The following is a 14,550-nucleotide window of genomic DNA, read 5'->3' on the forward strand; positions in this document are numbered from 1 at the left end:
AATGACCAAGCATTTACTAAAGGAGTGCTGTTTTTGCATTAATAAAAATGAATTGATTTAATTTGGATTTTTTGATATGCATTTTAAATTTTCTATTTAAAAGGCCTGAGTGAAACAATGTGCTAATTTTGTTATTCCAATTAATAATCAGAATAATTGATTATTAAACTAATAGTTTGATGCAGGCCCCAATTGTGTTCTCAGACTTGCAGATTTTTCCCTTAAAAAAAAAAAAGTTTCTCCACTATAACAATTATGGACAAACATTTCAACTTGGGTTTCATCACCAAAAAAGTCTTCACAAATTAAGGTCTTCCTCCCCAAGTGTATCGTCAAACTTTTGTTGCTTTTGAAGTGATGACTTCTTCCTCTCTTAGTGGCATGTTAGTCTGTCAGTGCAGAACTACTTTAACTGTGAATGCCAGCATCTTTACATTTGTTTTGGGTGTGGAGTTGAAGCCCATATTTCACACTACGATGTGCATGGTGCGACAGCTGGACATTCCTAAGGCGTTCCTTGTACCTGTAATCAAAATGGCTGTCCAAGGATGGAGCAGTCTACAGGAAGTCCACTGTCCTCTTCCTGTTGGTTTTGCTTCCCCAAGATGTCACAAAAGGAGTCCGTGTCCTTGAGGTAAGCCCCCATTTAACTAAAACATTTTTAAATTACGGATCCAAACATACAAAGAAAAACATTAATTGCTTCGACAGGTGACAAATACTACCTAAAGTGAGTTGAATTGATTCCACAGAAACGTAGCTTTAAGTATCTTTACTATAATTACACAGACAAAAACAATGTACAATGACTAGATATTTTCAAGCCCACTTCATCCTGCAACTCTGCAATGGTTACACTCTGCAGCGATGAAGCGGCGTAACACACACACGCACAACACAAACTGTTTCATCGAGTACAAAAACTTGAAAAGAACCAAGTCAATGAAAAACCAAAAGCACATTTACAGTGATTTACATGAAGTCAGTCTGCCGTTGTAAGAGCACAAGGCGAGTTAGTCTCTTCTTCTGTTTCAAACACTGCACCATCTCACACCAAATCAACGCCACTTCTAAACAGTGGGACATCTATTCATCTTAAAGTGGATAAAAGATGGCAGTTCGATGTTTTTTGCATTCTCACTTTCAAAACTAAGGACATTCTTTGAGGATTTATTTTTTAAACTATAAAAAATTATTTTAAACATGCCACATTAAGGTTTTTAACCCACACAAGTATTGTCATTTTGATTTGTAGATTACAACTAAACAAGGGGCTGATAAAAAAAAAAAAAGGGTAAATGTGTATCCATTGAATGAAATATATGTATATATAGATATATATAAAAAAAAATTAGCCATAAGGAAAAAAAATGTAGTGATTTGAAATGTGGGACAGCTTACACATTTCTACATCCAATTCTTCTACACTAACAAAATGAAGGCACAGACTGAGCACAGCCAAGATTAGTCTGAATAAACTGTTGACTAAAAGTAAAATCTGAGGAGATGGACTCAAAATTCTCTGCATCTGCATGCCAATTATCACAGATACACAGGAAGCCATCTTTGAACTGTCCTAATGGAAGAGGCAGAAACTAATAATAAAACAAGCCTCGAGAGTCTTTAAAGTAAATCCGCCGTGGGTTTTGTTTTGTTTGTCCCCACTAACATCCAGATTGCTTCATACTCAGTATGTTCACTGTGTCTTTAAGAGAACGCTGTCCGGGTGAGCTTCTCCGATCGCCGAAGCCTCCCTGGTTGGCTTCTCTCTCTGCCTCTCCAACCACAGGCAGTTGAGGAAGGGCGCGTGCGATTGTATGCAGCAAATCATAGCACCAGAATTCAGAACGGCTCCTTCGCCCCGCCCCCTTTCCTCCGTGGAAACGAGGCGGCGGTTGTCGAGGGACGAGCGACTCACCCTCAACCTCACGCCCGTTCTTTGCGCTTCAGTTTGGACGATTTCTTGACGGTGCCGTTCTTGTTGAGCAGCTTCAGAACTTTCTCCTTGTGGTCGAGAACCTTCATCATGGTGTCTCTGGCCTCAGTCACTTGGTCCATCACCAGCTTACAGCGCTGCATGTTGCCCTGGGAACGCAAAAATTTGATTTACGGTTTACGTAAAGCGATTTGCTTTGGCAGCGGTTAATTAAACATTCGGTTAGCTTTCAACTATTTCTGAAACATAAAAAAAAACAACAACCAATAAAACCTTAAAGAGAAACCATCTTATCCCTCATCACATTACTGTAATGTGTGTTAAAAAAAAAAAAGCTGTTGCATAATGTTAAAACTTGTAAATCAAAAATGCTACCTAAGAAACCATTCTATTCTGATGCTTTGTGCCGATGAAAATCCACTCACCTCGACATGCCAAATACTGAGAATGACTCTGCACAAGCAGAATTTTTATGATTAATTCATCTAATAATTATGCCACTACTGGCACTTCATTTATAAACTATGTGTTAAACTTTTAAATTTGTGGAGGGACTGGATTAAAATTTTTAATTCAGTAAACTGCAGGATCTATAATTTTAATAAAACATTTATATCTAAAATAAGCAATATTTTCAATTCAAAAACCCATTTTGCTGATAAATTATTGAATAAACAGGCATATGAATTTGTTTTTAATCTATCTAGGTTATTCAAACACCGCATTGGTTCAAAGTGCTTCTACACCCAGTCAGTTTTCAAGTGTTTCATTCACAGAACATATGTGGAAAAAAAGAACCCATCTTTAGAAATGATGACGCTGAGTTAGCATTAGCGTCTGTGCTGCTGAAACATGCTTAGTATTGAGATGCTATTTTAGGCTTGATAGCTTCACCGATGTGCTGAACCCTTTCAGGACAACTTGCATACAACAATAGTCTTTTCCAGTGTCCAATCAGTTCATTTTTTTTGAAGCAAAAATTAACCCTCAGTGGGGCTAGATAAGTGGTTTTGTTGTCCATTACAACAACAACAAAAAAAACCCCACAGGGCTCTGTGATGATACAGTAAAAGTAAAAAAAGCTCATTTGTACACTCTTCAACCCAATACAAACACTAAGAGGTGTGGCAGGATTTTATGTTCCACAAAATCAGTTTCTCATGGTGTAATTCAGGGAGCTAAATAAACAGTGGAAGTTAGAGAGGCTTTACTTCCTAGCAGGATCTACATGTCTGAACAAATCTGAGTGAAACATCCAACTGTGACTGGAAACAGAGTCCTAAATGTGACAGCTTAATTAAAAAAGGATTTTAAAATGTGTTGTGCTCTTGAAAGTCAAAAACGATTCCAAGCACACTAACTGTTTAACTTGGCAGTTGATCGTCAATAAATCTTGACAACTAACAAATCTGACAAGAAATACCCCTAAGCATAAAATGCCTATGCTAACATGTTCCATTCTTGCTCAATATGACCATAAGTAGACGTTAAAATGAAAATATCTCCAAGTTGTCTGTAGTACCTGAATGAGCTCGTTGATTCGGTGCAGGTCATCGTCAGATCCTGCTCTCTTCTTTGGAATAAGGCCCTCTTGGAGGGTGGAGAGACGGCTGTACACATCATGCTCCAAACTCGACTACAGACACAAACAGAGAAACAAAAATCTAACTTAAAGACCTTTCAGTTGGTTAACCAATTATGAGTTTTGCACAATTCTAAGTAGTAGTAATAATGAAAGACTTTTGAAATGGTACAAACTGTTTCCTACAACTATAACATTAGGTAAAAACCATTTTATTGTTCACATGAAATGACTACAGTTTTTTTTCTTTCCCCTAATTTTCTAACTCTGAAATTAAAGTTGATGAAGATGCACTTTATGAACAACTTGCTGAACAAACGTTAACACGTGGCGGTCACTCACCAGCTGCCTGAGCTGTGCAGCACACAGATGAATCTTCCAGCCTTGTGCCCTGCATGCCACTCCTCTCTGATTGGCCATATCCTGCAAGCTGCACTTCTTCTCTTCTGAAAGGGAAAAATACTGACAGTCTAAACTGGTTTCATTAAAATACATTGGAGCAGCTCTATCAGTTTTACATTTTAGTTCCTACTTAAAATGATCACGAAAATTACGTATTAGAAAAAAAAGAAACTTACAATGTACTTTGTAAACACATTCGTATTGTGTTATTTTAATAACACAATACGATAATTTCGATATTATAACTAAGCAGCTCAAGAATTCTTGATTTGGGCAGACCGTCATAAGAGGACTCACCTTTGACCCTGATGTCGCTGTACCTCTGAAAGTGGTGGTAGGCAGCCTTCCAGGGGTTGCGGTAGTGCCGCAGCAGTGTGATGGGAGGACGAGGCCTGACTGGCACATATCGAACTCCTTCTTCATCTGCAAGAGAAAATTAATTTTTAAAATCTCTAATCGATCAAACATGAAACGATAAATCGGGACAAATCGATTACTGAAATAATTATCAGCTAATTTAGTAATTGATTAGCCGTTAACTAGAGTATACAAACTGAGAAAAGGCCATTTTCTGAAGAAATGACACCCTCAGAGCAATTATAGAACAACTGTACAAATATTACAAGCAATGCATTTATGATAGTAAAAAAAGTTCTACCCAGAACTCCTCAAATGGCGTAGTTTTAGTTTCACCCTGTTCAAATTCAGTTTCTTTGGGAATCCAGTTAATCTGTTAATCCAAAAATTGGTTAATCTACAAATTAAACAGCTCAGCCATTCACTGTGCTGACTTTCAATCAAACAGAAAGGACTGAGAAATGCTGCGTCGTCTCATTTTAGGCAATGAAATATTTTATATATATAAAAAAAGAATCAAATAATTTGTTTATTTGCATTTTTTAAATGTATTTATAATATTGTAACCCTTTTACGAGGTAACGCAAAAGAAAAACAAAACTTCCCAGATCTCCTGGAGGGCTTGTAATGTTGCATAAAGAAGGCTTAAATAAAAAATCAAATTAATTAATAGAATAACCGATTACTTAAAGAATGTTTAGTTGCACAGTGATTTTATCAGTGGCTGTTAAAGCGTACCAACGTATTCCCGGGGAGGGGACTCCCGCCTCTCCGCCCTGCCGCTGATGGGCCTCCCGGGGGCCTTCTCTTCGTCGGTGCTGTTGGTTTCCACCATCTCGCTCTCCTCTGTGGAGATGACGTGCTGCTGTTTGCGGGGCTTCTTCCTGGGTGAGGCCCCGGGGACCAGCTCGGCTGCAGCCGGAGGGTTCAGCGTGTTGGCCTGGGTGGAGCCGGCCGGGGCTGAGGACAAATTCACATTGGGATCTACAGGGATGCAACATGTTTGCGTGTGAATCCACGTTTCTGACACACTCTCTGATAACTGGAGGAAGAAGACGTTTCCTACCGGGCTGCGAGGTGTCCATTGGTTCCACCTCCTGCTTGATCTTGACGTCTGGGCAGGTGGAGCTGGCGGCGCAGGCCGCCGTGCTACTGGCAGCGGGCTGAGTGGGGGAGGCCACGGTGTTGGCCATCGAAGCCGGAACAGGGGGGGTCACGGCCATGGCCGCCGGCAGGGAGAGAACGGTGGAGGGCTGGGAGGGAGGAACGGGCCCCGGGGTCGCCAGCATGGTGGGCATGGCCTGAGTCAGGTGCTGGGGGTTGGAGGCCTGCTGCTCCCCTCCTTGGGCAGGCAGAGCTTCGACTGCAGCCATGACTGGTGGGGCCACGGCCATGTGGACCTCTGCTTTGGGTTTGACTCTAACGACAGGAGAGAAGAGTCAACTGATAGGAATCGTTTCAGAACAACAATGAGGCGACCGACGCAAAAGAAGCTCACCCCGCGGGCCGGGGAGATCCTGCTCCTCTCACGCCGCCATCGATTCTGCCACTGTTGGATTCACTGGGCTGGGTGGGGATCAGGGCCTTACGAACACATCTGGAAAACAAAAACAGGAAAAAGAAAGTAAAAAAAAAAAAAAAAAACAAAAAAAAAAAAAAAAAAACTCCTGTTAGGAACTGCGATCTGATGCGAGCCCTCACCCTTCGGTCGCAGGTTTCTTTCGCAGGATGCTGGGTCGAGGGGATGAACCCAGGTTGGGAGCTCCACCCACTCCTGGTCCCTGTGTGTGGGCCTGCACCATGGTAGCTACAGGCTGGGTGGCGCCAAACGTGGTGCTGATGGGACTCGCTACAAAACCGTCAGCCAGAACAACACCTGAAATCAATAAATACAGATATATATAGAGACACAGTGTTGTAGAGGTATAGACATTTTGAGACAGATTGGTATATACAGAGATAGCGACACATACAGAGACATAGATGCATAGACTTAGATATACAGAGATACACATTGAAATTCTATTTTACATCTAAGGCTATATCTGTCTATACATCTATATCACTATATATATATATATATATAGAGAGAGAGAGAGAGAGAGAGAGTTGAATAGATAGATGTATAGACAGACGAAGACAGATAAATATAGAGACAGATATATATAGAGAGAGAGTTATAGAAATGACATCTTAATACCATCATGGGGATTTTCATGTGTCACAGCAGCAAAGAACTAAATTGCTATAAACAACACAACACTTATTGAAAAACAATCTAGAAAACAACTAGAAGCTATACACCATGAAATCAGTGACACATCTATCACCAATAAGCCCCAGTTCTGTTAAAAACTAACAACTACGATTCCCAATCAGGCAGACTCAGGTGAGCAGCTACCTGGCTTGGCTTCAGTCTGCGGCTGCTGTTGCTGCTGAGGCTGTTGCTGCTGCTGTGTGACGATCGGTGCGGGCTGAACCCCCTGCGTAGCGATCGACGCAGACGTGTGGAGACCCTGAACCCCGATCTGCGCGGGCTGGATGCCCTGCGCGGCAATCGGTGCGGGCTGGATACCCTGGGTGCTGATCTGTGCCGACGGGAGGCCAATGCGATCCACCGTCATCAGCTGCATGTGGTTGAGGTGAACGGTGGTGGCCACGCCCACTCCAGCCTGAGCAGGCAGAGCCGAACTTGGAGCTTGAGGGGTGACTTTAGGAAGAAAAGGAAAAATGTGTTGCTTCATATTTTTACAAAGCAGAAATTCAACACATTATAAAGATGAATTGTTCTATTTTTGTCACATTGAAACAACCAACTTCAAAGAATTTTAAGTCATTTAAATGAGCCTTCTACCAGGATGCAGAACACAACTAAAATACACACCGTTTTTACACACCCAGACTTAGTTATAGTTCAGACATAATAAAAAAAAAAAGCTAGAACTTCAGTATCCAATTGTACAAACTGCAGAGCAGAGAGTGGTTCTACAAACTATCAGACCAGGGCAAGGTGTACAGGCAACTTTACACATGTAATTAGTAAAAAAGCTAATTACTTTTAATTTCACTTAATTTTTCACTACTTATTTGTCTATCACAAAAAATAAGTAAATAAAATGCACTGAAGTTGGTGTTTGGGATGTGCATCTTTAAATAAAAACAGAATCCCAGCCATGTAAAAGTAAAACAACATGGCTTGGCTGGACTCACCTGGATACTGGCGGATTGTGGACACGGGGCTGCTGATGGGTGTGTATGTGTGTGTCAGAGGGTATGATGAAGAGTACGCTGGGAGGAAATACTGGAGCTGTACTGGAACAGAAGGTCTGTAGACAAGGAGAAAAAAAAACTTCTTCAAAAGTCAAGATAATTTGTTACACTCAGTATCCTGATGCCATGTTTCTGATTACAACTATTCTACTGCTAAACTTTCACAGGATGTTTTGTAGTTAAGAAGTGTTTAGTATTAAAAGTGCTCAAGTCTGATGTAACCAAGGTGCCTTAACCTTTACACATGTCAAATTAAGACTAGATTTTTTAAAATTATGACAACATATAAAAACAACAAAGAACCTTCCCATCCACTTAGAGCTAAAACATAACTCAAACCAAACATTTTGCTTCTCACCTGTTGTCACTTCTGGTTTCCATGGTGACGGGGTTGGGAGAGGACCTGTGGCCTGGGATGGGGATGAGGTTAGCCCTCTCTCCCGAGTACTCAGCCTGGACGCGGGATGAAGAGTGGGCGATCGGCTGTGGGACCACTTTAGCTGTTAAAGGCACAGGACGGTTACTGCAAGGCACCACGCCAACCAATCAGGATCAAGAAACAATATTCAAAATGAAGGTCGACAAACAAAAAAACCCCAACACAACAAAACACAGAACAGACTTACCGACGGGGATAGTGGACGTCGTCGCTGCTGTAGCGTGACAGGAGTGGGACGGCATCGTCACGGTGACGATAGTGCTACTGGTCATTTGGGTGTGAGGTACAGAACCTAAGCGTTCGGGAAACAGAAATGATTTTAGTGTGCTACTAATAATTAAAGTTCCAACAAAGTTTACCTTCTGTGAGCCGCTGAGAAAGGCTCAACATCAGTACCTATCGTGGTCGTCGATGGCACAGTGTTGGTGGCGACTATAGGTGCCACAGTCGCCGCGGCGACAGGAGTCACAGTGCTGAAGATGGGCTTCTGGTTGAAACAGGACACATAGATTTCCTCTACAGTCATTTGCGTCATCAACGCTACTTTCACCACGTGAACATGGCAGAGCACCAACCTGTGCCATGGTGTGCGGCGTCTGGGCCTTCTGGGCTCCCATGGCAGGGTGTGACGGCAGAGTGATCCGTGTGGCCGAGTCCCGTGACGTCTGAGGCCTCTGGATGCCGACGGTGGCGGGAGGGGGGTGGATGGTCAACGCCGGACGCCTGCGATGGGAAAATGCTCACATCACCATGTTCGTCACTGCAGAAGCTTATGAAGACTATATCTGTTGTAAGATTATAATGTCTGTATGCAAGTGTTGATTAAAACTGATGGAAAGCAACAAATATAGATTATATGTAGACGTTGCAGCTCTCAATCGGCCGGCCAATTTTCTTCATTTTGGGAGCTCAACTGATATTTATGAAACCAATCAAAGTCTGAAAATCACCCACTGTCCCCTTTTGCTCTGTTGCAGGAGAGGGCTAAGAAAAGATTTTAAAACAAGGCAAAATTAAAGGCTAAAGAAATTGTTGTCCAAACTACTAATTTAGAAAAAAAAAAGAGGAAAGAAAGAAAGAAAAGCTATGACGTTTTCATGTGGTCATTTACACACAACTTCTTTTTCTTTTTAAAGCAACTGAACAAGAACATTTAATCTATATTTAAAATACAATATTTTCTGCAAGACATACCCATGCGTCACTTCAGAGTGAGTGACTGTCGGACTGATCACAGGAGACTGAGTCCTGGCAGCTGAGATGGGTGCCACCACAGTTGGGAGAACAGCTGTGGATGTTGTTACAGCGGGGCGGGACTGCACAGCACAGCACAGCAGAGAAGGAAGGTGGAACACAGAGCAGCTCGTTATCGGACCGTTTTGTTTCTGTCCTTCTCCGTCTGAGCTGTTGAACTCACCTGGATGGTCTGATGGATGATGTGCTGCACCGTGGGCTGTCCAGGGCTAGCGCTGGCTCCGGTAGCGGGCCGCAAGACCGTTTTGGAGCTGGACATGACAGCTGCTGCTGCCGCCCCTCCAGGGAGCACAACAACACATTTTAATAGAGTGATGACAAGATATATTTATTGCTTCTTTTTCCACACTTAAATGTTCCAAAAATTTTTTTAATAAATCAGACAGAAATAGCAAATGCAATTTTTAAAAAAAAGACCGCATTTTGTAGTTTCCTAGATCTGAAATGTTTAGGTGCATTTAAGAAATCCATAAGGAGAACAACAGCCAACCGTCTTAAGGACACAATAAGAACCGTACCTCGAGGTAAATGGGATGGGTAGGGCTGAGGCTGAGGAGGGACAGTGGGGGTCCTGATGATGTGAATGTTGGCTGGCATTAGGTGGTGCAGGTTGCTGGAGTGACCCTAAAGCAACACGGGAGCAGAACAGACTAATAATCAGCCAGGAAACGTCAACATCCGTAAGAGGCTAATGTACAGAGCCTCTGCACACCTGCTGACCACTGATGGTTGCCACGGGGATGGATGGGGTGGTGGGCATGGTGCTCTCTATGGTGACAGTGATGTGACTTGCCACCTTAGGTATGTGAGCCTGGTTGGAAGCAGGAGCTGGGGCGATCAGACGACTCGGAATGGGCGGTTTATGGACCGCCTGAAGGTAACCAGAGAGATGGTCAATTTAACAAACCTGGGAGAGTTTCTGAAAAGCAGGACAAATCTGATTTGTTAACATTAAATGCATGTTTCCTGTACAATAGTGGAAGAATTTGTTTTATGCCTAAAGCTAAAAGTGGCCTTCTTGGTCTGTGTTGGAGACATGGAAAGTGTTTTAGTTAAGAGTATGACTGTTTTCCTAAAACACGGCACAAAAGTATTCACACTTTAGAAACTTTCACAGATATAAATACAGGTAACTTGACAGATTACAACAACCAATGGATTTTGTTTAGGGGTGCATCGATTCCTTTATTTTAGGTGATCGGCCAATGCATGTGAAACTGATAAAACCACCTCTGTGAAGTTCTGAACATCAGCCACTGTTCCCTTTTACTGTCATGAGAGAGCGCCGATTGACAGACCAGGTCACGTCTGCAACTTTTTAAACCCCCTCCGGCGACTTTTTCCAGCATTAACAAAAAAAAAAAAAAAAAAAAAAAAAAAAAGCAACCACCAGCCAATCCAGACACTTTGTCCCATGTTACTGGAGAACATTGTTGTAAACTTTTCATTTATATTTGAGAGCACAACCTCATATGCTGCTAGAACAAGTTTGTAGTATTTCACAGGTATTATGTAAAAAAAAATAATAATAATTGGGACATTGAAGGTGTATTGTGATCTTATAAAAAAATTTATAAATAAAAATGTATTAGCCAAAATCATAATCGGCAGATCTGATTTTTAAATAATGGTGATGGGGTATTCGGTGCACCTATAGTTTTATTGGGATTTTATGCGAGAGCAACATAAACAAGTGTGTATTTGTTGACGTAACAGGAAAAGGTTATATTATTTAATTAAAGAAGAAAAAAAACAAACCGTGTGGCCTACACTTGTATTTGGCTCTCTTTGTCCAATCATCTCAATAGAACTCAGTCCAACCAATTGCCTTTGAAGTGACCCAAATAGACCAGTGTGTAATTTAATCCACACAATTTAATATCTGGACATCATCCTGAGAATATCACCCACAGAAAAATAAAGCAGTGGCAGCATCATACTGTAGGAATGCTCAACAACAACTGAAAGGCAGCTATAGTTGCTGCATTTAGAAATGATAGAAAAAGTGGGGCTTCTACACAAACACATTCAAATCAGGTGCAACTCTGCATTGCACCCGATTTGTTTCAAATGTCACTTGTGCAGTTCAATTCACAAAAAACCAAATAATAACACAAAGAAAACCCCCCAGTTTCCAACTAAAGCTAAACATCAACAACAACAACAACAACAACAAAAAAGGCTAACTGGGACAAATAAAAGATGGTCACCTTCATTTGGCCATCGGTGAGAACTGAAGGCTGGCCCTGTGGGAGGTGGACAGTGGGTGCAGGTAAGGTGACAGGCGCCCCAGGCTGGATGGAGACTGTCTGGGGGCCAGCTTGCGGCTGCCCATGCATCTGAACCTGCGGGTAAGGCCGGACCACCATGGTCTCCTGCTTGTCATCTCTGAAAGCTAAGGTTGCCCCCCCTCCTGTTGCGGGAGGGTGGTCCTGCTGACCATGATCGCCTTCACGACTACTGTCCCCCTCTCCCACAGCTCCTGTAAAAAAACAGGATTCAGCACTTTAGCTGATTAATTGAACTTAAGCTAAGCTCACTGTGATGATGATCATGCTTTACCTGGAGGGTTGGATGGCTGGTTGACGGGCACCAGGTTAGCAGGAGCAGGGATCTGAGCGGCACCGCCGCTAACCGCAGGCAGCCCGTGTCGGGGGAATTGTTGAGAGCTCATCCGACCTTCTTCTGACCTAAAAAAAAAAAAGAAAAAGAAAGGGGGAAAAACAAGTTTAGAACCACACATTGTTTAATAAAAGTCAAATTGAAAGTAAAAATGCAATATTAAAACATGTAAGTAGCCAATAACAAGTAAAAACCCTGGAGTTTAACTGAGCGGGACAGAGAGCAGGCTAATGTAAACGTTCAGGACACAATCAGTAGCAGCTGGTGAAGCCGAGGAGATAACAGCAACTCGGTGACGTTAAGTGTTAGAAGCACCGTAATGCTTTCAAAAACATGAAAAAACAGGCAGCTTCTCGTCTCCTTGTTTGGTATTAAATGGTGAATATCATATGACAACACTCGTCGGTAATCACACAAGTGCTACCCAATAGTAAGTTCTTTTGATGACACAGACGTAGTCTGTAGGTTCTGCCTGCACAAAAACACCTAAACGCGACCTATCTTAAGCTAAATAATCGTCTCTGTGGTCAATGGTCTTGGTTCCGTAGCCTTAAAAGTAAAACGCTACCTTGTTAGCTAGCTGCTGTTGCTAGCAGCAAGCTAACGTTCCAGACGACAACTAGAAGCCGCCTGCTTTTCAGTCTAAAGTATTAACTTTCCAAAGAGCCTAAAGGCGCGATTTCTACGAGGTAACCAAGCGACAATGTTTCTGAATATGTGCGGACATTACCGTAACCGCTAAAGAACTAGGCAATGGTCGTTTCGAGGATTACAATTTTTCCATTCGTCTTTTCTTTTTTTCCCCAACATGTAAGCCGGAAGAACGCATAGGTACAACTTAGCTCTTTCAGCCAATCACAGAGGGCGCGTCGACTTAATGGGCCAATCAGAACTTCAGAAATACTATACCTTAGCAAAAGCCGTTGGCTAGCTGCGAGCAAAAGATGTTACGCTGAAACAACGTGGTCACGTGGTCTGTGGAAACTGCACCTTCTATTTATTATTCAAAAGATGACGTTTACATAAACTCGGTAAATTATTTGTTAAACACTAAAGAATTGTTTTATCAAAAAGTTCAAAAATTCTAAAAAAAAAAGGAGAGAAAATGCATTGTCAATTGCTTAATGTCATTATAGACCACAGAACAGTAACGTAAAATTAAATTAAGCTAATAAAAAAATGCAAACTAATTACCCTTAGTTGCTTAATTTCTTGGAACTTCAGTTCTTATAATGGTGGCTAAGCTGTTTTTCTCAAAGAAAACATTTTTTTATGGATTCTGACACTGCTCTTCCAATCTAAATCGTATCAATCTGGTCAGAGCATGTGCAGATGTCACATGCCTCATAAAGTCATATTTTATCCAATCCCTGTGCGCTTGCCTGAGCCAGTAGCCAATGGGAAGCACAAACTCATGAATATTGATGAACACTTCTATCTAACCCGCCAAAAGAGAATCTTGGCGCTTGGAACAGTAGTAAGGGCAATAACACAGTTTACCATTAGAGGGGAGCAGAGATTCGTAAAACTATACAAGTTTTCATTCAGAGTAAAACCTCCGACAGATCAAGTGTGGTTCATAAGAGAAAACGTGCAAGAAGTATTTAGAGGACGTTATATTAATTTGTCAATATTATGCCTTTTAAACCAACGTGTACAATTTATGGTGTATTACCTCTGAAAGGTCTCAACAACAACAACAATGGGATATATCTCACTATGAATTTTGTGATAATCTTTATCGCCTTAAGAAATTATTTTCCTAGAGCATGGGGTGTAAATACCACAGTTTCATTCACATTACACAAACACTTTTGCTTAAAAGGAAATAAGAAAAAATTAAATCAGAAGAAAATGAATGTTTGCATGATATTCAATGACTCTGAACAGTGAATTTTACCTCAGTTGTAGCGTTACTTCCTGCTAGGCCTTACACCATTATATTTGTTATTACAAAAGGTTAAACTTGGAGAACTAAAGGTACATCTTTATATGACATAAAATCCAGAGCACCTTGGATGTATTTCTTCCCTTCTTAAAAGTATGTTAATGTAATGTCTGTATCTTGCGTGACACAACATTCAAAATTATGTCTAGAAAAGGAGTTTATTTATTGGACTCTTCTAGCTTTGACAAACTGTGTCTTAGAAATCTTCTCCATTTTAAAAATGGATCACATTTCCTCTAATATCAACAAAAGTTCACCTTCATAATAACAGTCCCGTGTGAACACTATAGCTAGCTTGTAGCCTCCATAGACTTGTTAGGCAGGTCATCATCAAGTACACCTGGGCCATAAAAGGTTATATAAACCAATCCTGCATGCTGAGGCCTGCCAAATAAATTCCTGAGCCTCGCGCATGCACTAGCTGACCTGCACCTGTTGGTATGTTGCTTCAACTCCGGAGCCTGTGAAACCCTCACGACAGTCATTCTTTGGATTTTATTGCCAGCTAGTTAAGAAAATGATGAGGGCTGGCATGAGCGTCAGATTCCGCGCATGCCATTAGCACTGAGAGGTGAAGAGTGAATGTGCGCAAGAACAAAGAAGACACATTGCTTTCGGGTCTCGAGAGGATTTCTGAGCCGTACACCCATGTTGTGGTTGAAGCCTTTATCTGTGGCTCTAACGGTTTCTTCTCACTGCAAAAAGCAAAATCACCAAGTATTTTTGGTCTAGTTTCTATT

The 14,550-nt window shown here is 41.6% G+C and overlaps 1 protein-coding gene across 6 annotated transcripts; it reads right to left on the bottom strand.

The window, feature by feature from the left end:
• Positions 1-757: 757 nt before the first annotated feature.
• Positions 758-13,145, bottom strand: sap130a (Sin3A-associated protein a). 6 transcript variants are annotated; one of them, XM_007571376.2, is made up of 21 exons: positions 13,057-13,145; positions 11,803-11,930; positions 11,451-11,722; positions 9,953-10,111; positions 9,759-9,864; positions 9,404-9,519; positions 9,181-9,302; positions 8,562-8,709; positions 8,383-8,473; positions 8,174-8,278; positions 7,906-8,047; positions 7,488-7,603; positions 6,679-6,987; positions 5,979-6,153; positions 5,776-5,874; positions 5,344-5,696; positions 5,016-5,261; positions 4,218-4,343; positions 3,861-3,964; positions 3,459-3,572; positions 758-2,085 (listed from the first exon to the last, which is right to left on the bottom strand). In XM_007571376.2, the coding sequence occupies exons 2-21, from the start codon at positions 11,912-11,914 to the stop codon at positions 1,927-1,929; spliced, it is 3,174 nt and encodes a 1,057-aa protein (XP_007571438.1). In that variant the 5' UTR covers positions 11,915-11,930; positions 13,057-13,145; the 3' UTR covers positions 758-1,926. The 6 variants fall into 6 exon arrangements, with proteins under 6 accessions (XP_007571438.1, XP_007571439.1, XP_007571435.1 ...); XM_007571377.2 differs by lacking the exon at positions 13,057-13,145 and adding an exon at positions 12,772-12,854; XM_007571373.2 differs by lacking the exon at positions 13,057-13,145 and adding an exon at positions 12,636-12,706.
• Positions 13,146-14,550: the final 1,405 nt, after the last annotated feature.

This window comes from Poecilia formosa, unplaced genomic scaffold, assembly GCF_000485575.1.
Source record: "Poecilia formosa unplaced genomic scaffold, Poecilia_formosa-5.1.2 Scaffold279, whole genome shotgun sequence".
Taxonomy (NCBI): domain Eukaryota; kingdom Metazoa; phylum Chordata; class Actinopteri; order Cyprinodontiformes; family Poeciliidae; genus Poecilia; species Poecilia formosa.

Coding starts and splice junctions, on each gene's coding strand:
- sap130a (XM_007571373.2), bottom strand. CDS start 12,691: ATGCGTTCTTCCGGCTTACATGTTGGGGAAAAAAAGAAAAGACGAATG. Junction 6,154..6,678: donor GCAGACTGAAGCCAAGCCAG/GTAGCTGCTCAC, acceptor TATTGATTTCAG/GTGTTGTTCTGGCTGACGGT. Junction 2,086..3,458: donor GAATCAACGAGCTCATTCAG/GTACTACAGACA, acceptor TTGCGTTCCCAG/GGCAACATGCAGCGCTGTAA.